Source organism: Salvelinus sp. IW2-2015, linkage group LG15, assembly GCF_002910315.2.
Source record: "Salvelinus sp. IW2-2015 linkage group LG15, ASM291031v2, whole genome shotgun sequence".
NCBI lineage: Eukaryota > Metazoa > Chordata > Actinopteri > Salmoniformes > Salmonidae > Salvelinus > Salvelinus sp. IW2-2015.
In genome coordinates this window covers 29672453-29697725 of record NC_036855.1, presented here as the reverse complement: position 1 = coordinate 29697725, position 25273 = coordinate 29672453, and the positions used below count along the sequence as shown (strand labels likewise).

The 25273-nt window shown below is 44.2% G+C and overlaps 1 protein-coding gene across 1 annotated transcript in view; it reads left to right on the top strand.

Moving 5' to 3' along the window:
• Positions 1-20570, top strand: part of LOC111975057 (uncharacterized) — a 33400-nt gene extending 12830 nt beyond the window's left edge. Inside the window, exons 2-7 of the mRNA XM_024003220.2 lie at positions 8048-9060; positions 10767-10818; positions 14144-14279; positions 15876-16030; positions 18465-18704; positions 18963-20570. Coding sequence (XP_023858988.1) covers positions 8048-9060; positions 10767-10818; positions 14144-14279; positions 15876-16030; positions 18465-18704; positions 18963-19676 — 2310 coding nt within the window. The 3' untranslated portion in view covers positions 19677-20570. The remainder of the gene's footprint in view (positions 1-8047; positions 9061-10766; positions 10819-14143; positions 14280-15875; positions 16031-18464; positions 18705-18962) is intronic.
• The last annotated feature ends 4703 nt before the right edge of the window (positions 20571-25273 follow it).

Genomic DNA, 25273 nt, shown 5'->3' with positions numbered 1-25273 from the left:
CTGAATACTCATGTAAATGAGGTATTTATATTTTTTATACATTTCTAAAAACCTGTTTTTGCTTTGCCATTATGTGGTATTGTGTGTGTGAGTGTGTGTGTGTGTGTGTGTGTGTGTGTGTATTGCTGAGAAAAAATATGTATTTAATCCATTTTAGAATAAGGCTGTAACGTAACAAAATGTGGAAAAAGTCAAGGGGTCTGAATACTTTCCGAAGGCACTGAGCCAACAAGTGCTCAGCATATATGGGAACTCCTTTAAGACTGTTGGAAAAGCATTCCAGGTGAAGCTGGTTAAGAGAATGCCAAGAGTGTGCAAACCTGTCATCAAGGCAAAGGGTGGCTACTTTGAAGAATCTCAAAACACTTTTTGGGTTACGGCATGATTCCACATGTGTTATTTCGTAGTTTTGATGTCTTCAGTATTATTCTACAACGTATATAAAAAAAATAAAATAAAGAAAAACCCTGGAATTAGTATGTCCAAAATTTGACAGGTTCTGCATATATGCCTTAATTAAGAACTACAGACTCGTAGCTTTCATTTGACACCAAATGMGATGTGCTCCTATGAACTTCACGTTAATGCTCATGGAGCTTTTTACATGGAAATTCCCCAATGCATAAATTATAATACAWTTATGTTATTTGTTGCCCAAACATGACAATCGGTGTACTGTGTCCACAGCAATAACATTTGTTTACAACCTAAGTTCATCTTAAATTTTTTAACAGAAGCTGACCAGTGGAATCAAAATAGCCCCATAACATCAAAGATCCAACACCATATTTTACAGTAGGTATGGGGTTCGTTCTGCTTATACATTCTCAWGTTAATGCCAAACCCATTACTGTTGTGTGTGTGTGTGTGCGTGACCAAAGAGCTCCATTTTCATGTCATCTGACCAAAGCACTGATTCCAATCCAAGTGGCAATGCAATTTAGCAWACTTCTTGCCTGGCTACCCAAACTCTTTGCTCCAGCCAAATGCTAAGCTACGCATAATGAGTCTGGATCGGAGTACCTCCTCAACAATTTCTAGAATGGAAATCCAATACAAACCGACTTTTCTGTCATTGGTTTTGATACTCTGATTGGGACTTTGTTTTGTACAACACCCCTCATTTTGACGTCACCACAAACAACTTCAATGATGGCCTGAGTTTTGACTTCTGAGTTTGACTTCTGAGGTCTGAGTTTTGACTAGGCCATTCCAATACATTTAAATGTTTCCCCTTAAACCACTCAAGTGTTGCTTTAGCAGTATGCTTAGGGTCATTGTCGTGCTGGAAGGTGAACCTCCGTCCCAGTCTCAAATCTCTGGAAGACTCAAACAGGTTTCCCTCAAGGATTTCCCTGTATTTAGCGCCATCCATCATTTCTTKAATTCTGACCAGTTTCCAAGTCCCTGCCGATTGGAAAAACATCCCCACAGCATGATGCTGCTCATCGGGGTGATGAGAGGTGTTGGGTTTGCACCAGACATAGTGTTTTCCTTGATGGCCAAAAATCTCAATTTTAGTCTCATCTGACCAGAGTACCTTCTTCCATATGTTTGGGGAGTCTCCCACATGCCTTTTGGCAAACACCAAWCGTGTTTGCGTATTTTTTTCTTTAAGCAATGGCTTTTTTCTGGCCACTCTTCCATAAAGCCCAGCTCTGTGGAGTGTACGGCTTAAAGTGGTCCTATGGACAGATATTCCAATCTCCCCTGTGGAYCTTTGCAGCTCCTTCAGGGTTATCTTTGGCTTCTTTGTTGCCTCTCTGATTAATGCCCTCGTTGCCTGGTCCGTGAGTTTTGGTCGGCAGCCCTCTCTTGGCAGGTTTGTTGTGGTGCCATATTCTTTCCATTTTTTAAATAATGGATTTAATGGTGCTCCGTGGGATGTTCAAAGTTTCGAATATTTTTTTATAACCCAACCCTGATCTGTACTTCTCCACAACTTTGTCCCTGTCCTGTTTAGAGAGCTCCTTGGTCTAAATGGTGTCGCTTGCTTGGTGGTGCCCCTTGCTTAATGGTGTTGCAGACTTTGAGGCCTTTCAGAACAGGTGTGTGTGTGTGTGTATGTATGTATGTATATATATATGGCTAAGGTGTATATGGCTAAGGTGTATGTGTGTGTATATATATATATATATATATATATACTGAGATCATGTGACACTTAGATTGCTCATAGGTAGACTTTATTTAACTAATTATGTGGTAATTGGTTGCACCAGATCTTATTTAGGGGCTTCATAGCAAAGGGGGTYAATACATAAGCACACACCACTTTTCAGTTTAACATTTTTTAGAATTTTTTTAAACAAGTCATTTTTTTTCATTTCACTAAACCAATTTGGACTATTTTGTGTARCTCCATTACATGAAATCCAAATCCATTTAAATTACAGTTGCTGGGACCGCTTCTCTGTCAAGTGATCCTGCCGACCGAGGCCGGGTCTAAGGAGTTGCTTAGGTTAAGAGCTAGCCTAGCTGCTAACTAGCTGTCTATCAAGCTAGCAGTGTTTTCTTGAGGGCTTGAACGCAGACCACGACATGGTAGGCCATTGTGGCTAGGACCGTGGATTGTCCCGTGCTTGTGGCTGTCTAGACCCCAGCTGTTTGTTGTTGCATTTTCAATCTTCCRTGCGTCCTTCCCTGTCTGGAACTGCGAGGAGTAACAGCGTAATCTATTGTTGTTASCGTGACAAAGACCAAAGCCGACGGGAGTACCATTGAGGACAGTGGMGTSTCTCTATCACAGGTGAAGGATTTTTTTTAAACAAACAAAAATTGTTCTACAAGCGGTTGTTACAACAAGAAAATAGCTTCCAGTGTTTTGTCCAAATATTGGTGGAGTCAACTAATAGAAGAATCGACGACCTGACCAGAGGTKGAGAACCTGAAGAACAGTTTGCAGTTCTCCCAGCTTGACGAGTTTAAACAGGAGAATGTCAAGATGACAGCAATCTGTAAGTCATTGAGAGAGTACATCAGTTCTGTATGTGAATCCATGATATCAATGARGGATAAATCAGATTATCTTGAGGGACAATCAAGGCGGAACAACATGGYTGTGGACAGAATTGAAGAATCTCCACATGAGACCTGGAAGGAGTCTGATGACAAAGTGAGGGAAATGATCTCTGGGAAATTGAAGATGGACCACAGGAAGATTGAGGTTGAGCGCGCCCACAGGACTGGAAAACCCACCACCAGCCCAGGTGACAGGCCCAGGCCAATAGTGGTCAAGTTCCTGAAGTTCAAGGACAAGGCAGCTGTTCTGGAAAGAGCCAAGAACTTGAGAGGAACATGTATCTTCCTCAACAAGGACTATCCTGAAGCTGTGCGCCAGAAGAGGAAAGCCATGAAAGCTGCCACAGCAAGTGGGGACATTGCTTACATCCACTATGACATTGCTTARATCCACTAAGACAATAACACCTTATAGACGTTAGGCAATTAAGGTCACAATTCTGAAAACTTAGGACACTAAAGATGCCTTTCTACTGAAAAACACCAAAAGAAAGATGCCCAGGGTCCTTGCTCATCTGCGTGAACGTTCCTTAGGCATGCTGCAAGGAGGCATGAGGACTGCAGATGTGGCCAGGGCAATAAACTTCTGACCCACTGGGAATGTGATGAAAGAAATAAAAGCTGAAATAAATAATTCTCTCTACTATTATTCTGACATTTCACATTCTTAAAATTAAGTGGTGATCCTAACTGACCTAAAGCAGGGAATATTTACTAGGATTAAATGTCAGGAATTGTGAAAAACTGAGTTTAAATGTATTTGGCTAAGGTGTATGTAAACTTCCGACTTCAAATGTATGTATGTATATATATAGATATATCTCTCTCTCTCTCTCTTTTATTTATATATATATATATATATATACAGTTGAAGTCGGAAGTTTACATACACCTCTTGCCACTGTATATACATTAGCCAGTTCTGAGACTCACTTAGATAATTCATTTGTTGATACAGCAGTAGCAATACAAGGATATAATATCTATAGAAGAAACAGGAATGCTTATGGGGAAGTGTTGCTGTATATATTCAGAGCCATATTTGTTTATTTTATTTAACCTTTATTTAGCAAGGCAAGTCAGTTAAGAACAAATTATTATTTACAATGACGGCCTGCCCATATCCCTGTAATGCTTAGAGAAGATCTTATGTCAAGTGTTATTGAAGTGTTGTGGTTCCAGGTTCACCTGGCACATCTAAWGCATTTTATTTTGGGGTGTTGCTATAGGCCACCAAGTGCTACCAGTCAGTATCTAAATAATGTGTGAAATGCTTGATAATGTCTACTTTCCACTTTCTTGGGGACCTGAATATTGACTAGTTTTCATCAAGCTGTCCTCTCAAGTGGAAGCTTCTCACTGTAACCAGTGCCTGTAATCTGGTGCTGATGTATTAATCAACCTACCAGGGTGTTTACAAACACTACAAGAACAAGATCATCCACATGTATTGATCACGTTTACTAATACTGTAGAACTTTGTTCTTAAGCTGTATCTGTACACATTGGATGCAGTGATCACAATATAGTGGCTTTATCCAGTAAAGCCAAAGTTCCAAAAGCTGGGCCTAAAATAGTATATAAGAGATCATACAAAATATTTTGCTGTGACTCTTATGTGAATGATGTTTAAAAAAATTGTTGCTCTGGTGTGATTAATAAGGAGCATCCAGGCACTGCACCTGATGAATTTATGGTAKATTTTTGGTAAACATGCACCTGTTAAGAAACTGACTGTTAGAACTGTTAAGGCTCCATGGATTGATGAGGAATTGAAAAACTGTATGGTTGAAAGAGATGGGGCAAAAGGAGTGGCTAATAAGTCTGGCTGCACATCTGACTGGCTGAATTACTGGAAATTGAAAAAGTATGTGATTAAACTCAACAAAAAGAAGAACTGTATCCTGAAGCCAAGATCAATGATCTAAAGAGTGATGGAATTTTGTTTTGGAGTACTTCAAATGATATTATGGGCAGAAAGACTAATTCAACTCCCATCTTTCATCAAATCAAATGGCTTATTCATCACAAACATTTGATGTTGCCAATTATTTTAATGATTACTTCATTGGCAAAGTTGGCAGGCTTAGTCAGGAAATGCCAACAACGAACAGTAATCCATCATACTCATGTATAAACAAACTAATAATGAAAGAAAAGTATTGCAAGTTAGAATTTTGTATAGTTAGTGTGGGAGAGATGGGYAAATTATTGTTGTCGATCAATAATGACCAACCTCCTGGCATTGACAACTTAGATGGAAATCTACTGAGGATGGTAGCTGACTATAGCCACTCCTATCGGTCATATCTTTAATCTGAGCCTAGAGGAAAGTTTTTGTCTTCAGGTCTGGAGGGAAGCCAAAGTCATTCCGCTACCCAAGAGTAGTAAAGCGGCCTTTACTGGTTCTAACAGCAGGCCTATCAGCTTGCTGCCAGCTCTTAGCAAACTGTGTTTGACCAAATACAATGCTACTTCTCTGTAAACAAATTAACAACAGACTTTCAGCATGCTTATGGAGAAGGGCGCTCAACATGTACTGCAAGGACACAAATGACTGATGATTGGTTGAAAGAACTTGATAATAAGAAGATTGTGGGAGCTGTACTGTTAGATTTCAGTGTAGCCTTTTGATATTATTTACCATTATCTGTTGTTGAGAACTTATGTGTTATGACTTTTCAACCTCGGAACTGAATCCACAATATMGCAATCTATCTAATATAACTCAGAAGGTTTTCTTTAATGGAAGCTTCTCTGTCAAACATGTAACGTGTGGTGTACCGCAGGGCAGCTCTCTAGGCCCTCTACTATTTTCTATTTTTACCAATGCCCTGTCACTGCCATTTAAAAAAAAAAATGTGTGTCCATGTATGCGGATGATTCAACCATATACGCATCAGCAACCACAGTTAGGAAGTTACTGAAACCCTTAACAAATAGTTGCATTCTGTTTTGGAATGGGTGGCCAGTAATAAACTGGTCCTGAACATCTCTAAATCTAACAGCATTGTATTTCATACAAATCATTCCCTAAGTTCTAGACCTTGGTGTTACCTTAGATTGTAAACTGTCATGGTGAAAACATATAGATTCAATGGTTGTAAAGATGGGTTTGTCCATAATAAAGAGATGCTCTGCTTTTTGACACCACACTCCACAAAGCAAGTCCTGCAGGCTCTAGTTTTATCTTATCTTGATTATTGTCCAGTCATATGGTCAAGTGCTGCAAATATAGACCTAGTTAAGCTGTAGCTTGTCTAGAACAGAGCGGCACATCTTGCTCTTCATTGTAATCAGAGGGTTTATAAAAACTATGCATGCCAGTCTCTCTTGGCTAAGAGTTGAGGAAAGACTGACTGCGTCACTTCTTGTTTTTATAAGAAACATGAATGTGTTGTAAATTCTAAATTGTTTGCATTGTCAACTTACACACAGCACTGACACACACACCTACCCCACCTGACATGCCACCAGGGGTCTTTTCACAGTCGGTTTGAATTGAAGAGGGCAGTCCATAAGRGCAGACGAAGGCTATCAAGGATCTGGAAGATTTCTGTATGGTGGAATGGTCTAAGATCCCTCCCAATATGTTCTCCAACTCATTTTAGAAAAATGCTCAGGGCCGTTATCCTTGCGAGGTGAGCTATTGAAAACAGGGGTGTCAATAATCTTGATCCCTACCTTTTTGGGGAAAACAAATATTGCTTGTTAAACAAAATCTCTTCCTCTAAGCAATTGTATTGTATAAAATAATATAATTTCTCCTTTTTTTTGCATACAATGTAGCTCAGTATTTTAATTTATTTTTTCAGTCGTTTTTGCTCATTGTCAATGGCGGTAGGTCTGAAATGGATGACACAGAATACATTGGCTATGATGGTCAAGTGATCAAGACTATCACACCTCTGGGGTGATGTCAGCAATTACATTTATTCAATATTTTCATTGCATTCATGTGCTTTGAAAACTCCTGTTTCATCACTGTACAGAACACACACAGATATGTATGCCCATACTGCCCTTCTTCTCTCTGACCTGGCTGTGAGGATGCCAGCTGTATCAGCAATAGAGAGGCCTTTGAGTTGCACCTTTGAGTTGCAGTCAGAAGAAGGTTGGGTGAGGGAGGTACTGGGGCCAGACCTAGCAACAGCCCCTTTTATACAGTCATGATTGCAAAGTACATCTAGATTTGGCTTGTTAAAATAAACTGTCTGAAGGAATGCCTTTGATTAATGCACTCATATGGAGAGAGATGAGATGGTCCATGTAGCAGCAATCAAAGTGCCTGTCTGGCGTTGGTCGACCGCAGTGGTGCTGGTGCTCCTTTTACACACACACACACACACACACACACACACACACACACACACACACACACACACCATGTCTAGAGTGCATTTTAAATGTGTTCCCAGCCTGTCCAGCCAGAGTACTAGTGTTGCCTGAAGGTAGGTTGGTTTGTTACCTGTCTGGTGGTGCTGGTTGAGCCCCAGGTGGGTCTTCACTCTGTTCCCACAGTCCAGAACCTGAACCGAGAGGAAATCTCATAAACACACCACCCCCCCCCCACAAAGGTCTGGACCTGAGCTCTGGGGCCCAGTGGCCCCAGCAAACACATCTGCCTCTGCTTAGCTAGGCTGAGGTTCCCCTCAATCGTCCACCCCTCACACCTGGGAAGCATTACAGCCAGCTCAGCGTGTTTGAAGAAATACCCTCCCCAGAGTTACCCAAGCACAGGCATGCAAGGCACCGCCACCGCTTTGATATACTGGCTGGCAGAGCAGGAGGGTTGAGTAGTTCAGGTCTGGATGCTTTTTGTTCTTTTGAGCCATTCTGAATTCCGCTCAACTGGGTTATTTGTTTAAAAGACAGACGTCATTTGTATTTCCAAGTTCTACACAAAAAAAGTCACAGATTTTCTGTAAGTTTGACAAGTGCTAGTATGTGTCGATCATTAGAGATGCTAGCATTTTAACGTACACTCACGTCCCCCTCACCAAGCCCCTGTATATTGTGATTGCAGGTCTACTTTGACTGTGGAGCGAAGGTGGATGTGGTGGARGTCCAAGGCCTCATCCTGTCTCCTGGTTTCCCCTATAACTACTCCTCAGGGAGCCACTGTGTCTGGCAGTTCTTTGTGCCCGTCGGCCACCAGCTCATACTGGAGATATTTGACTTTGACGTGTTCGAGAGTCACGACTCCGCCGCCCAGTACGCTGCCATCTCTGACTTGGAAGAGGTCAATGCTAACGATGGGGCGACTATCCCAACTGGGGGTCCCATCACTGATAAAGATGCCACTGTATCTCAGGCTCAGAGTGTCACAGCGACAGCCTCCCGGTCCTCCTCCCAAAACGACAAAGTCATGCAGGTGGTGGTGCAAGAGCAGTCCACCAAGATGGAGATAGCCAAAGTCTCCAACTCTGCTAAAAGGTCCACCTCTGATGCCACCTCTGACCGTGCCTCCCCACAGCCCCTCTCAGACCTCCTCCTACCAGGGGCCCATGCACCAGGAGAGAAGGCAATGAACTCAATCACCTCTCCTCTCCTCAGAGGCAACCCTGACCTGAACCCTAACCCCAGAGCATCAGCCCCAGACCATGTCCTGGCTGTGGTTGTAGACGAGGCCACCACTCGGACCCCTCTGCTCCTCACAGYCACGGACACAGAGTCAGTGAGCCCTGAGACCCAGCAGTCTGTGGTGGACGCATGCCCCCACGACGTCCTTTACATCTCGGACCTCCTCACCTTTTCCTCGCGTTTCTGCGGCTCCAACCGGCCCTCCAGCAGCCAGTTGGTGTTTGGCTCCAGCCAGGAGATGGTAGAGGTCATCATGGAGTTGATCACCACCACCCACTGGGGCCGCGGCTTCGCCCTGCTCTTTTACTACCACAACCGGACAGAACCGGGTGGAGATGACCCCCGGCATGCCTACGCCCCTGCCGGGGCCAGCAAAATAGACACTCTGCTGGCCGCCATGAGTGGAGCAGCCTTCTTTGCCATGGTGCTCACCAGCGCTCTGTGTATTATATTCAGGTATGTAAAAGCATGCAGAGAAAGTTATTGTGATATGATAGCCCTTTGTCACACACGTGTTGTGCTATAAATAGGTTTCCCTGACTCCCTGAGATCAAACCAGCGCTTGAGAGAATTGTGCCAGAACATCCTTTTGTCCTACACGCCTTGTGATGGCTTTCCCTATTGACTCCCAGGGACATACTGTTCTCAAACATAAACAAACAAGACAGTGCACAATGGAAATGATTGTCCCTTTATGAGCCTTGTGGGTCACCTGTGCAACATCTTCAGGTACAGTAAAGCAGGGCATGCAGAAAGAATGGAGTCATAAATATACCTTTGTCAGACATGTTTTGTGCTATAAATACATTTCCCTGTCAACCTAACATAAACAAGACCGTGCACATTCTGCACAATGGGAAAAATTGTCCTTTTATTTCTTTGTCACCCAAGGAAACTGGCACAGTGCTTTTCCTTTGAGAGAGCGCAACCGTTGGGTCTTTGATGTTGGCCAGTGTGASAAAGTTTCCTCCCATGAATGAGATGGTAGCCATGAATGGGATAGTCTGCCAGTCAGTCCTCCTCCAGCACACAGTGTGGTGCTGCTGCAGTGGATGGGCTGGCTGTTGACTCAGCTGGAGGCCTTGGTCGGTCCCTGACTTGATCCAGTGAAAGGCAGGGTTCGACTGTAGCTGCCCTTATGTGCCGCATTGTCACCATTACAGAGAGAGAGCGCGTGAGCAAGAGAGGGKCGTTCGAGGTGCAGCACCTGGCATCGATTCCAACGGACAAAGAGAAACGCAGCCATACAAAAGCGAGCGGAGGGAAAACGAGGAGAGCGGAGAAAGGACCTCATACTGCTGTGCTATGAGCCTCTGTCCCGTCGAGGTGCCATTGTAGTTTTATATAGAACAAGAACAACATATTAAAAGGTGTAATTTACAGGTTGTTCCCTCGGTCAATCCCGTGAGGAGACAACATTAGTGCATGTGTCAGTTTTCGCAGGGTGTAATATCATTTATGCCAGGTAACWAAATGAGCATCACTGTTTAATCTACTGTCCCGATTCCCATCTAGTTCCCCCCAGGAAGGTTCAAATTCCCGTAAAGATAAACCCCCTTGCATCCCCCATGAATGTCGGAGAGAAGTTAAAGGTGTATTAGTCTCGTCCTGGGGCCATGTTTTTAATTGTGCCAAAAATTGATACACAAAAGCATTTAGATCTGTTATTGAGCAGAATCAGTTTAAGTCAACCCTTTCACTGTTATGTTGACATTATCCAGTGAAAATMCCCTTATTGGTATGTCTTTATACTGATGCCTTTATAGTGAGACCACCCCAGATAGTGTAGTTTATGGCATTACATGGGTTTAGCTACTAGAGCCGTCCTTGAGAGAAACAACCGAGGGCAAGTTTAGGCTGTTTGCATGTAGTGAGTCAGCGAGCTAGACTCTYATTATGTTTGGAAGAAAAACTTCAGTGAAGGCAATCTAATCTGTTCCAGTTTCTAATTGTGGGAGAATGTTCATTTTGTACATTTTTGGTCAAATTTGGAGAGCAGTTGCTCAAAATAAGTCAAGCTTTCACAAATAGCATGAAAGASAATGTCGCCAAAAGTCAAGAAAGTAAACAACATACATAAAAGAAAGTATGCTAATGGGTTTCAAAGATATGTTAAACAGTCAAACACAACTGAAATGTTTGGGATCTCTTTTGTTTTCCAGACCTAAACTATGTCCGAAAAGAGCCAGCTCCTGCTCATCCAACAACTCTGAGGTAAACGGATAAAGACCCCTGTCTGTCTGACTGTCCAGACATTCCTTTGTAAGCTAGCTTCTGACTGGGATCAGGGAACATTTCCTTCATATCCTCTAGACCAGGGATGGGCAACTTTGATGGGGGTTGGTGCCACAAAATAAAACTGAGAAAAAATGTCCTGCAATTCTACACATTTTGCCATGGGACAGAGAGAAAAATGTGCAGTTCTACAGCTAATTTCCTGCAATTAAGAAAAAATCAATAGGGTGGAGAGAAATGTTTGCAGTTTTTAATATTATATCTGAGTGAGAGTCACTAACAAATTCAATGGGGGCCTCCTTGGTTGGTAATTCGACCAGGATTACAAAGTAGATAGCTGACATGGGCTGAGTGATTATACAGTGCATTTGGAAAGTATTCAGACCCCTTGACTTTTTCCACATTTGTTACGTTACAGCCTTATTTTAAAATGTATTAAACATTTATTTTCTCATCACAATACCCCATAATGACAAAGCAAAAATAGGTTTTTAAACATTTCTGCAAATGTAAAAAATAAATATATTGAAATATCACATTAACATAAGTGTTCAGACCCTTTACTCAGTACTTTGTTGAAGCACCTTTGGCAGCGATTACAGCCTTGAGTCTTCTTGGGTACGACGCTGCAAGCTTGGTACACRTGTATTTGGGGAGTTTCTCCCATTCTTCTCTGCTGATCCTCTCKAGCTCTGTCAGGTTGGATGGGGAGCGTCGCTGCACAGCTATTTTCAGGTCTCTCCAGAGATATTCGTTCGGGTTCAAGTAAGTAAGGCTGGTCCACTCAAGGACATTCAGAGACTTGTCCCAGAGCCACTCCTGTGTTGTCTTGACTGTGTGCTTAGGGTTTTTGTCCTGAGCGCTCTGGAGCAGGTTTTCCTCTAGGAACTTTCTGTGCTTTGCTCTGTTCATCTTTTCCTCCATCCTGACTAGTCTCCCAGTCGCTGCTGCTGAAAAACATCCCCACAGCATGATGCTGCCACCCATGCTTCACCATAAGGATGGTGCCAGGTTTCCTCCAGACACGACGCTTGGCATTCAGTCCAAAGAGTTCAATCTTGGAMTCCTTTATGTGCCTTTTGGCACACTCTAAACGGGCTGTCATGTCCTTTTACAGAGGAGTGGCTTCCGTCTGGCCACTCTACCATAAAGACCTGATTGGTGGAGTGCTGCAGAGATGGTTGTCCTTCTGGAAAGTTCTCTCATCTCCACAGAAAAACTCTGGAGCTCTGTCAGTGACCTTCGGGTTCTTGGTCACCTCCCTGACCAAGGCCCTTCTCCCCCGATTGCTCAGTTTGGCTGGGCGGCCAGCTCTAGGAAGAGTCTTGGTGGTTCCAGACTTCTTCCATTTAAGAARGATCTAGGCCACTGTGTTCTTGGGGACCTTCAATGCTGCAGAAATGTTTTGGTACCCTTCCCCAGATCTGTGCCTCGACACAAACCTGTCTCGGAGCTCTACGGGCAATTCCTTCGACCTCATGGCTTGTTTTTTTCTCTGACATGCACTGTCAACTGTGGGACCTTATATAGACAGGTGTGTTCCTTTCCAAATCATGTCCAATCAATTCAATTTACCAAACGTGGACTCCAATCAAGTTGTAGAAACATCAAGGAGGGTCAATGYAAACAGGATGCACCTGAGGTCAATTTCGAGMRTCATAGCAAAGGGTCTGAATACTTATGTAAATATGGTATTTGTTTTTTATTTTTCAAATCGTCAAACATTTCTATAAACCTGTTTTTGCTTTCTTATTATGGGGTATTGTGTGTAGATTGATGAGGGAAACAAATAATTTAATCAGTTTTAGAATAAGGRTGTAACTTAACAAAATGTGGAAAAAGGGAAGGGGTCTGAATACTTTACGAATGCACTGTATATACTGAACAAAAATATATAAACGTAACATGCAACAATTCCAAAGATTTTACTTTAAGATTTCATATAAGGAAACCAGTCAATTGGAAGAAATTCATTTGGCCCTAATCTATGGATTTCACAGGACTGGGCACCAGGCCCAGCCAATCAGAATGAGTTTTTCACCACAAAAGGGCTTTATTACAGACAGAAAATACTCGTCAGCACCCCGACCCACTACCTCGTCAGACAATCCCGTAGGTGAAGAAGCCGGATGTGGAGGTCCTGAGCTAGTGTGGTTACGTGTGGTTACACGTGGTCTGCGGTTGTGAGACTGGTTGGACGTACTGACAAATTCTCTAAAATGACATTGGAGGTGGCTTATGGTCGAGAAATTAACATTCAAATATCTGGAAACAGATCTGGTGGACATTCCTGCAATCAGCATGCCAATTGCACACTCCCTCAACTTGAGACATCTGTGGCATTGTGTTGCATGACAAAACTGCACATTTTAGTGACCTTTTATTGTCCCCAGCACAAGGTACACCTGAGTAATGATCATGCTGTTTAATCAGCTTCTTGATATGTCACACCTGTCAGGTGGATGGATTATCTTGACAAAGGATAAAATGCTCACCAACAGGGATGTAAACACATTTGTGCACAACATTTGAGAGAAGTAAGCTTTTTGTGCGTATGGAACATTTCTGGGATCTTTTATTTCAGCCCATGAAACATGGGAACAGCACTTTACATGTTGCATTTCTATTTTTGTTGTGTGTTTTATTTATATATATATAATACAAAAATGTAACTGCACCTTGCATTCTACTATTCTAACTCTCAATAGTAAGTTAAGATCCCGACTGAGTTAAAAAAATGAATAAATCCCCAACCCCCCCAACATTTTCTCCCGGGGGGGGGGAATTGATCCACAGGCCTACAAAAGGGGGGCCATGCAGCCCGCKYGTTGCCAATCCCTGCTCTAGACTACAGACACGGGAGCAAAAACAAATACACTACACTGGCCTGGTGCTCTTGTTGTCCAAATTCTCCCATGCAGGGCAAGCAGCCCCAGAGGTAGACAGGTTCACTAAAGGTCAGACTGACTGACTCCCRTATAAAGCAGAACTGGACAAGTTACACTTCCCTATTTTCTAGTCATGAGATGAATTTGTAATTGAGTTGTCAAAGTGTGTCCATCTGGGATTGAATTTTAGAAAGGAGCAAAACAGTCCTACACAAGTTCTGGCCACTTTAAGTATCTTATTGCCACTGGATCATTATACTGACTGGGTATCAAAACATTTTATTAATTGACAAGAACAACTTCAGTTCATATGGCTGTATTTCATAGTGTTGTGCAGCCCTACTCCGTTGGTGTATGTGGAGTGGCAGGCATGTGTAGTAGTACTTGCTGACTCTAAACTGTACTGACTGCTGTAGGTGCAGGAGGGAGTGCAGAACTCTGGAGCTGATGTCCGTGAGCTGCAGCTGGTGGCTCCTAATCAGCCCGGCCTGGAGGTCCCTTGCCCTGCAGAGAACGACAACAACAACCACTCTCTCAGTCTCACACACAGAGGTGGGTATGCGCAAGCGGGCAGGCTCACATGCACACGTGCGCACACACACACACACACACACACAAAACACACACACTCCATCTACTTTCTCTCTCCCTCTAACACTCCCCTGTTTTTCCCTCTCTGCTTGTGCTCCAGCCGCCTAGCCTAGTCTAGTCAATCCCCCTCGCGCCCCCTCTCTCTCCATGATCGAGGGGTACCTCTGGGGTGTTTGGTCTGGTTCCAACCTGGCTGACAATGACTTTATCTGCCCCTAAACTGAATTTACATGTTCAGCGTAAATGAGACACTTATTTCATTACCCTCTGAAACTATGACAGAAAAAAGGTACACCAGGTCTGACTATCAGATCTCCAACACACAGTAATAGAGCTGCCAGGATTCTACCACATACTGAATTATCTCATGGTGTCATGGCCATAGAATGGCTCTAATCGGGTGTAAAACATACATCCCGCGAGGGGGTCCAATCCGGCCCGTGGGTGGTTTAAAAAAACAAACCATTTTATTTTTTTTTGAGGTGGGGGGGGAAACAAACTCGATATACTTAAAAACTACTATAACCAAATCAAAATTCTGGAGAAATTATAATGGACCTACATTCATACAGTTTCTTGACTGTGTCCAGCTTGCTAATAATCACCTAAATGTAAGCTAGACAGTCGGGGAGCATCGAAAATTCCAAAATCTATGGATGGAGGACATATTTTTTTCAAATTTTGACAGCGAGGAAATATTTTAAAAAATGTCAGTGCGTCCCTCCAAACCTTGTTGAATACTGAATGCGGACCCCGGGGCAAAATTATTTTGACACCTGAATGATAGCTCAAAATATGTCAAACAAAAACTTCTGAAGTAATGTCTAATACAGGTGCATAGAAGAAACGTTGTGTAGTAAAATTCACCAACACAGCTCATAATATGTGAAATCATTAAGGTATTCTGTGTGCTCAGTAGCTGCAAATACAGTATTTAATCAATAACCTATATGAAAGGAAGTTGGCTGCAACATTGTACTGTCCACGTATCTTCCTGGGGTCATTTGAGTGTATTTCTTCTCTTATAAAAAATTATCAGATTGTGTGGGAATATGCAAGGCCAGCTTGTAGTGGATGTAGCTGAGTGAATGGGAGGTGCAGCATTTAGAAGTCTCAACGGAAAATTGCTTTAGTTTTGGAGTAACACTGGGTTTATCCCAGAACAATCCAAATTCTCGCTCATTGTAGCTGATCCCACAGAGAGATTTACAGGTCGTGACATTTAACCTATATAACAGCGTGGGAGCATTGGGAACACCATGTTTCTCCTCTCGCTGAGTTCAACCATGTCACTATGAGTTAACAGGAATATGAGTGTACAAGTACAGTGGCTTCACAGTGTACTGGGTGCACAGTGCAGTAATTTACAGTAGCCTATGGAGACCAATCTGTAACATTCCATTTCAAGTGCTCTTTTAGGGACAAGCAGTGGAAATTATCATAAGCTAAGGTGCAATACATCTGACTGTTGTGCCTTCAATGTAGCAATGTTTTAATTGTAGGCTATCACCATACAAGTAAGTGATTAATAAAACCACTTTCCCATTTCTTTCCCAGGTTCACCAGGCAGTGTTGGTGGTGATATGTCCCAGCATGCTGAAGTGGACCTCTCATCCAATGGTCTCACGGAATTGGACTTGGGGACAGATGAGGTGTTTATCATTTCGTCTGTGCCTAGTCCAAGCGGCAGACTGCCGTTCTCGGCCCACACGGTAAGGAGTGAGGCAAGGCAGGCGAGGACCCACAGTGGTGCCAAGGCAGTAGAGGGAACCCAGGCTAGGACCCATGGTGGTGCTTTTCTAAAGGGTGACACCCAGGCAGTAGCATGGAACCCAGGCTAGGATCCATGGTGGTGCCCTCTTCTAGGGGTGACACCCAGGCAGTAGCAGGGTACCCAGGCTAGGATCCATGGTGGTGCCCTCTTCTAGGGGTGACACCCAGGCAGTAGAGAGAACCCAGGCTAGGACCCGCTCTAGGGGTGGGTGACACCAATGCAGAAGGCTACATCCTGCCAAGTATTTTTCCTTGAATCTGCAACCCTCTGCTGGTAATAGCTATGAACCTCACCGCCTGGTGGTCGAGGTGTCAGGGTATAGAAACACAGTGGCAGGAGATTGGCGGTAGGATACGGTTTGACACAGCATTTTTGATTGTGCTCTATTGGAATAAGAGTTGGCATAAGGCAGGCCTGGCAGCTATTAGGAAGCTGGCGTGCTTTCCTGCAGCCTAGCCTAATGGATGTATTATCTGAGAAGCCAGTTTCCCAGCTCCAATTCTCTCTCTCTGTGTGTAAGTGTGTGTGTGTTCATGCGCATTTGCGCGCTGTGGTGCGTTGCTGTGTGTGTGGTCTGTATGTGTACATGTTAATTTGCCTTTTTGTGCAGATTGTGTGTATGTACATATTTGTTCAGACTGATGATTGGAAGGACTCGCACAGGAAATCCGTCCAGAGCCTTATCCGTTTATGTAACTAGCTAGATGGAACTCCCGTTAATTTCTCGTGGAAAAACGACATGAACATAAATGGTACCTTAGATCGGTCATGATACAACGGGATGTGTGAGATCACGAGCAGCATTAGTTCCAGTGCTTGTGTTTTTCGTCACTGGTTATTTGGACAAATCACAATTTCACAAGTTTTATCATCTTTAGAATTTCAGAAGGAGAGGGGACATTTGGCCTATAAACTTGCACTTAACTCGTAAAGAGAGATGGTGGAGCTCTTCATTCTGGTTCCGATCCTCGTTCTCTCTCTCCTGGGTTAACCAAGATTACTCTTGTGTAAAATATTTTAATTGAGTGTATTTTGCAGGTGAGTAGTTTGCATGCGCCATGACAGTTAACGTTAGCAATACAAGCTAACACCCACTGACTGGCTGTGGCTAAAATGAGCCCAACTATCTGTGTTTGCACTGTGTCTAACTCTGTCATGTTTCCGAGGCGATTATTTTTCACGCTCAATTCCCGTCGCCTACACAAACTCGTGATTTGTTGGGAGAGTTGTGTGTCTGAAGAGCACRCTCCCCGAAATGGCCAAGWAAATCTGACATGATCCCCAGACCTAGTGCTGTTMCCCTAGGTCTAGGATTTCTGAGACTAGGTGTGGGTGGTAATACGGGGCTCTGTTTCACATCTGGGGCGGCTTATCCTCCACCTTTTTGCCCAAACTGCAACAAGTTGCCATTGTGTGGGGGGCTTTTGTGGTGAGCAGGGCACTTCATTTAAAACCTTCCTAATTCTTGTCTAGACTAAGCGAGCTGTGAGTGATTCTGTATAAGGATTATCTGGTTCTTTCTGAGAGGAGCAACCGCTAACCCCCCCAAAACCTTACCACAAACCTTCCCCCTATCCTGATTAACTTGCTGAATAATGAGGGGGGATATGTGACTAATGTGCCCTTCACCCCTGACCTGCCATTCCTATTAGTGAGACACCTACTGTATAGCCCTAGGCCCACATTCACAAATACTCTCAGAGTAGGTCCTACCTGTCCATATAATTGTATTCATTATGATCTAAAAGGCTAAACTGATCCTATAAATCAGCAGTCATATCTGAGAAGCTTTGTGAATATGGTTCCAGGAATCACTGACTGCACCCACTACCAGGCAAGCAGCACTTGTTTTGGATTACATGCCTGATTACATGGTTTGCTTGCTGCCCTTTTAGGTCAACGGCAATTGGAGGAGCAGTCCAGCACTTGAATATAATGCGACCTCTGATACAAGCAAGCTATTTTATTAGTGATCATTTCTTGTGAATGAGTCACATTCACACTCTGATGCCACTGGCGGAGAAAACTCCATTGACTGAGGGCTTAAGTCAGTTAAATACACATTGTATTTAAGCAGTGTTTTTCCCYTGGTCAAATAAATTATAGAATAATCACAGGTAGATGCTTTCAGTCTCCAGAATAAGAAGTGTGTGCGTTCCATGGCACTAAATTGTAAACTAAGACGCTGTGTAAACATTGCTACAGTGGGTTCGAGAGGTTCTACTCTTTCAGATGCTTCCAGTTTTCCAACTAAGAAGTCTGTTTGTTTACAAACTACTGTAGGCCTACTCCACATGCACACACATATACTGCATGCCGGGTTTGATTGAATTCCTTATGATTTGGTTGTTGTCTCTCTCCCCTCTCGGCAGCGGGAGAGGTTCCTGAGGCACAGTGACACCGGCCCTGGCCCTGTGACTGACTGGCCCTCTCCAGACCCGGCTGCCTCCCCCACAGAGACCCGGGCTGCCCAGGATGGCAGTGCCAGCTGTGCRCGGCCCCGGGCCTGGAGCGTCCGTACCTTCCAGGATTTCCTCCCTCCACTGCCCCAGTTACACAAGAAGTGGTGCAGTTGGAACTCCACCAGTCCCTTCACTAAGCTGGTGGACAGCGTTAGTAGCTATTATGTTATTGGTTATTCAGCAGTACTGTTGAATAATAGTTCAACCATCATATACTATATTTCTTTACGTTTACATCTTGGTTATTTAGCAGACGCTCTTACCCAGAGCGACTTACATTACTGTATGTTTGTCAGTGAATTATWATTTTTTTGCACATTTTTCATTACTCCGATGCATAATAAATAAACCATGAATGTTGGGTTGCACTGCAGAGGGATATGTGTTGACTAGATGTTGTTCCCCCAGGCACCATCCAGCTTTGTGTCAGACTGRCGTGGGGAGAACAGCAGGAAGGTGTTTTCCGACCCCCAGTTGGAGGCCCAGAACGACAGTAACGCCTCTGACTCCTCCATGAGTAACGCCTCGTACCCCTTCACTCAGCTAGCCCAGCGCCGCCTCAACTCCACGAGCAACCTTCGGCGCTCCCGCTTCACCGGGKCCTGCTTTGGCCTGCTCTCTGGGTCCAGCCCCTCAAACAGCACCAAGGCCCCCGGGGGCAAACACCTCCCGGCTTCTCCGTCCGAYCCCATTAACAACCCCGCTGGGCATTGTGTGATTTCCCGCGATTTCCCAGCGGAGAGCGACCACGTCAGTGTRCCTGTGTTTGCCATCTGTGAGGAGGAGGACCGTCAGCCCCTGGTCCTGGCTGAGCACCTGGGCCAGTCCTCCATGCTGAACGGACTGATTCGGGGGCCGTACGAGAGGAAGGAGCCCGCCAGTGGAGGCCCCAACCCTGGCCCCCAGAGCCCAGCCAACGGCCCCCTCCTCCAGAGGGGGAGGCCATGGGGGAGTCAGGCCTCAGGAGGGACCAGTCCTTACCCTCTCCCCTCTGACTCACCCACTGCCGCCTACACCACCGAGTCAAAGTCTGCCTTCGTGCAAAGCACAGCCYATCATATCCAGATGCCTTCCCTCAGCCAATCAACAGTGCCATGCAGTGTGACGGGCAAGGAGATGTGACCAGTGACAGTCCAGCATCCAGCCCATGTGACAGGAGAGTGGACAGACAGAGCATGGAATCCTGGGTTGGCCGAGCAAAGCAATAATTAACTATTTTTAGTTCCACTTTTGTCAAATGCAAAACTTATCTTTTTGATTACTGAAATCAACTTTTTATATGAAATTTCTACATTCTAAAAGTCAGTTGCTTCATGGTGACAAATTGGATGTTTTCATACTAGTAACCACAATATATTTTTTTATCAAGTTAAAACCGCTTCATCAATATATGCTGTATACCACACCAAGGCTTTTTCAGCTTCGGTATAATTTGTTTAAAAAATGAAACTTGAAATAATATTGAATATGGATGTTAACAAACTTGCTAGTAATTTCCAAGAGCACTTCATTTCACAACTCATCTGAGCACTTTTGTACCAGTTAATCGTTTTGATACTTTAAATCAAATTATTAAACATAAGCACTTTCAACTCAATAGCTCACTCATGCTTGTGGATTTTGTGCTGCATTGTGCCAACTTCTGCCTTTTGTCCAACAACCATGGGCCTCGAAGCATTGAATTKTAATAGCACCACAAAGCTTCATGGAGACTGTATACTACTGCTCTGTGCCCTCTAGTGTTAAAATGATATAGATCACACACATTATATTAACCTCAACGCTACAACAATGTATACAAAATGTATTCCATAGGCTGATGCTGGGATATAAAAGGGAATTGATCATTGTAAAAAGAAAGGAAAAAAACGGACAAATGCCGTAACTAACATTCAATAGAAGTAAGCATATGACTAGCTATAAAGATAAATGTTGCAATTTGTAACCTAGAAAATAAATAGGGTTGGTGGGAATTTGTGCAAAGAACTTTTAATAAAAGGTTGTTATCTACATGAATTGCTGCTTCAGTTCTTGATCATTTGATGRCAGCAGAAAGTAATAAGTAGCTAGTCATGCATCTTACATCCATTTTACCTCGTTTCTACCAGCATGTCACGTGCAACCTGAGGGGGAGAAAAAACCTCAAGACCACCTTTACTCCACACACAGAGATGCATACAAAGCTCTCCCCCGCACTCTATTTGTCAAATCTGACCATAATTCTATCCTCCTGATTCCTGCTTACAAGCAAAAACTAAAGCAGGAAGTACCAGTGACTCGATCAATACGGAAGTGGCCGGATGACGCAGATGCTACAGGACTGTTTTGCTAGCACAGACTGGAATGTGTTCCGGGATTCATCAAATGGCATTGAGSAGTATACCACCTCAGTCATCGGCTTCATCAATYAGTGCATCGACGACGTCGTCCACACAGGGACTGTATGTACAACCAGAAGCCATGGATTACAGGCAACAACCGCATCGAGCTAAAGGCTAGAGCTGCCGCTTTCAAGTAGCGGGACACTAATCCGGACGCTTATAAGAAATCCCACTATGCCCTCAGACGAACCATCAAACAAGCAAAGCATCAATACAGGGTTAAGATTGAATCCTACTACACCGGCTCTGATGCTTGTCGGATGTGGCAAAACTATTGCGGACTACAAAGGGAAATCCAAAACGCGAGCTGCCCAGTGACGCAAGCCTACCAGATGAGCTAAATGCCTTTTATGCTCGCTTCGAGGCAAGCAACACTGAAACATGCATGAGAGCACCAGCTGTTCTGGACGACTGTGTTATAACGCTCTCTGTAGCTGATGTGAGCAAGACCTTTWAAACAGGTCAACATTCACAAAGCCGAGGGGCCAGATGGATTACCAGGACGTATACTCAAAGCATGCGTGGACCAACTGGCAAGTGTCTTCAAGTGTCTGAAATTTTCAACCTCTCCCTGATCGAATCTGTAATACCTACATGTTTCAAGCAGACCATCATAGTCCCTGTGCCCAAGGAAGCGAAGGTAACCTGCCTAAATGATTACTGTCAGTAGCCATGAAGTGCTTTGAAAGGCTGGTCATGGCTCACATCAACAGCATCCTCCCAGATACCCTAGACCCACTCCAATTAGCATACCKCCCCAACAGATCCACAGATGACGCAATSTCAATCGCACTCCACACTGCCCTTTCCCACCTGGACAAAAGGAACACCTATGTGAGAATGTTGTTCATTGACTACATCTCAGRGTTCAATACCATAGTGCCCACAAAGCTCATCACTAAGCTAAGGACCCWYGGACTAAACACCCTCTGCAATTGGATCCTGGACTTCCTGATGGGCCGCCCCCAGATGGTAAGGGTAGGCAACAACACGTATGCCATGCTGATGCTCAACACGGGGTCCCCTCCTGAACTCCCTGTTCACCCACGACTCCAACACCATTATTAAGTTTGCTGACGACACAGTGGTGAGCCTGATCACCGACAACGATGAGACAGCCTATAGGGAGGAGGTCAGAGATCTGGCAGTGTGGTGCCAGGACGACAACCTCCCCCTCAATGTGAGCAAGACAAAGGAGATGATCGTGGACTACAGGAAAAGGCGGGCCGAACAGGCCCCCATTAACATCGACGGGGTTGTAGTGGAGCYGGTCGAGAGTTAAGTTCCTTGGTGTTCACATCACCAACGAACTATCATGGTCCAACCACACCAAGACAGTCGTGAAGAGGGAACGACAACACCTTTCCCCTTTCAGGAGACTGAAAAGATCTGGCATGGGTCCCCAGATCCTCAAAAAGTTCTACAGCTGCACCATCGAGAGCATCCTGACCGGTTACATCAGCGCCTGGTATGGTAACTGCTCAGCATATGATCATAAGGCGCTACAGAGGGTAGTGCGAACGGCCCAGTACATCACTGGGGCCAAGCTTCCTGCAATCCAGGACCTATATAATAAGCGGTGTCAGAGGAAAGCCCATGAAATTGTCAAAGACTCCAGTCACCCAAGTCATAGACACTTTTCTCTGCTACCGCACAGCAAGCGGTACCGGAGTGCCAAATCTAGGTCCAAAAGGCTCCTTAACAGCTTCTACTCCCAAGCCATAAGCCTGCTTAACAATTAATCAAATGGCCACCAGACTATTTACATTGACACCACCCATTCGTTTTTTTTTTTACACTGCTGCTACTCACTGTTTTCTATGCATTGTCACTTCACCCCTACCTACATGTACCAATTACCTCAACTGTCATTCTAACTGGCATTACTAAATGTGATAGTCATGTTAAAATAAAATACCTAACAACATTTTATCAGCCATCTTCCTCAAACGAAGGGATGATGACGCAATCGGAGGAATCTGATTTCATTGGTCCTCAACMCTCTGCTCCTTGTTGGCAGGGGTAATAAATGGCAAGTGTACTAATTTGGTAATAAAAATATAATTTTTTAATGTTTTCATTTAGAAAAGTGCTACCTCACCCGCATCACCCTTACTTCCCGTGGCTCTGGACGTATGTCGTATAGGGCTCAGGTCTATGGACGTATGTAGTATAGGACTCAGATATATATTTTTTAAAAGCAACTTTCACGCCTGAGGGCCAGAGTTGTGTTCCCRTGCATTAAACGTAACTATTGAATCCATTCAGCGATAGAAATTGAAAGGCAATGTTTGTGGAGACGGCATTCATGGTAAACACTGCATATGTTGACGCAATAGGAAATTACCTTTACATTTCAATCGTGCTATAGCACTCCACTTCTGCGATACAGATTGAATCAAGCCTTGAGTGTTGCTCTACATGCCTATTCAATCAGTCCTCCACTTCTTAGAATCTATTAAACGAAGTACAGACGGGTTTGTTCTGAATGTCTTCGTGGGGGATTTCATGAGGTAGAATGAAACTTACCTCGGCCAGCCCTTTTTTACTTACTAACTGGTCATACTGTTAGTACAGATCAGCTTGGTCCAGACACCATCACAAAGTGAGTAAATATTTGCCCTAGAATACATAGTTTCTCTCAGAGAATGCAAAGCACCCCCCCAAAGCCTCCTTAACACCAATTCCGGATCGGCGGTTCGCACTGTTGTTGGCTTAGGGTGCCCAGATCCTCCTGTTAGAAATAATTAAGGTTCAGCTCTGCTGTGGGGAGGGATCGGCTGGCTGGGGAAGGTTGTGCTGAGCTAGGGCCTGAGCCTCTCAGGAATGCCACAGTGTGAACCCACAACAGGGAAACCACGACTTAAGACCACAAATTAAGACATGAGCTAAGGGCCTCGGGCAGAAAGCGGGCCCATTATTTGTCCCCCTTTATCTCCACCCCAAAAAACATGGGTGCGGGTGTGTAAATATTGCCACTAAACAGTCATTACAATGAAGGTATATCGTTAGGTTACATACAGTGCATTCGGAAAGTATTCAGACCCCTTGAATTTTCACATTGTTACATTACAGCCTTATTCTAAAACTGATTAAATAGTTTTTTTCCCCCTTCAACCTACATATAATACCCCATAATGACATAGCAAAAACAGGTTTTTAGAAATGTTTGCAAATTTATTACAAATAAACTGAAATTACATTTACAMAAGTATTTAGACCCTTTACTCAGTACTTTGTTGAAGCACCTTTTGGCAGCGATTACATTCTTGAGTCTTCTTGGGTATGACTCTATTGGCACACCTGTATTGGGGGAGTTTCTCCCATTCTTCTCTGCAGATCCTCTCAAGCTCTTGTCAGGTTTGATAGGGAGCATTGCTGCACAGCTATTTTCAGATGCTCGATCGGGTTCAAGTCCGGGCCACTCAAGGACATTGAGACTTGCCCCGAAGCCACCCCTGCGGTCTTGGCTGTGTGCTTAGGGTCGCTGTCGTGTTGGAAGGTGCTCCGTTGATTATTTCCCTCGATCCTGACTAGTCTCCCAGTCGCTGCTGCGGAAAAACATCCCCATGCTTCATCGTAGGGATGGTGCCAGGTTTCCTCGTGACGTGACGCTTGGCATTCAGGCCAAAGAGTTCAATCTTGGTTTAATCAGACCAGAGAATCTCGTCTCTCATGGTCTGAAAGTCCTTCAGGTGCCTTTTGGCAAACTCCAAGTGGGCTGTCATGTGCCTTTTACTGAGGAMTGGCTTCCATCTACCATAAAGGCCTGATTGGTGGAGTGCTGCAGAGATGGGAGAATCTTCCAGAAGGACAACCATCTCCACAGAGTAACTCTGGAGTTCTGTCAGAGTGACCATKGGGTTCTTGGTCACCTGTCTCCCTGACCAAGGCTCTTCTCCCCCGATTGCTCAGTTTGGCCGGGCGGCCAGCTCTAGGAAGAGTCTTGGTGGTTCCAAATTTATTCCATTTAAGAACGATGGAGGCCACTGCTCTTGTGGACCTTCAATGCTGCAGACGTTCTTTGGCACCCTTTCCCAGATCTGTGCCTCAGAACTCTACAGACAATTGCTTCAACCTCATGCCTTGGTTTTTTTCTCTGACATGCACTGTCAACTGTGGGACCTTATATATACAGGTGTGTGCCTTTCCAAATCATGTCCATTCAATTGAATTTACCACAGGTGGACTCCAAGTTGTAGAAACATCTCTTGGATGACGAATGGGAAACAGGATGCACCTGAGCTTAATCGAGTTCATTTTTTAAAAATGTTTAATACATTTTATACAAACAGTTTTTGCTTTGTCATTGAGGTATTGTGTGTAGATTGAGGGGGG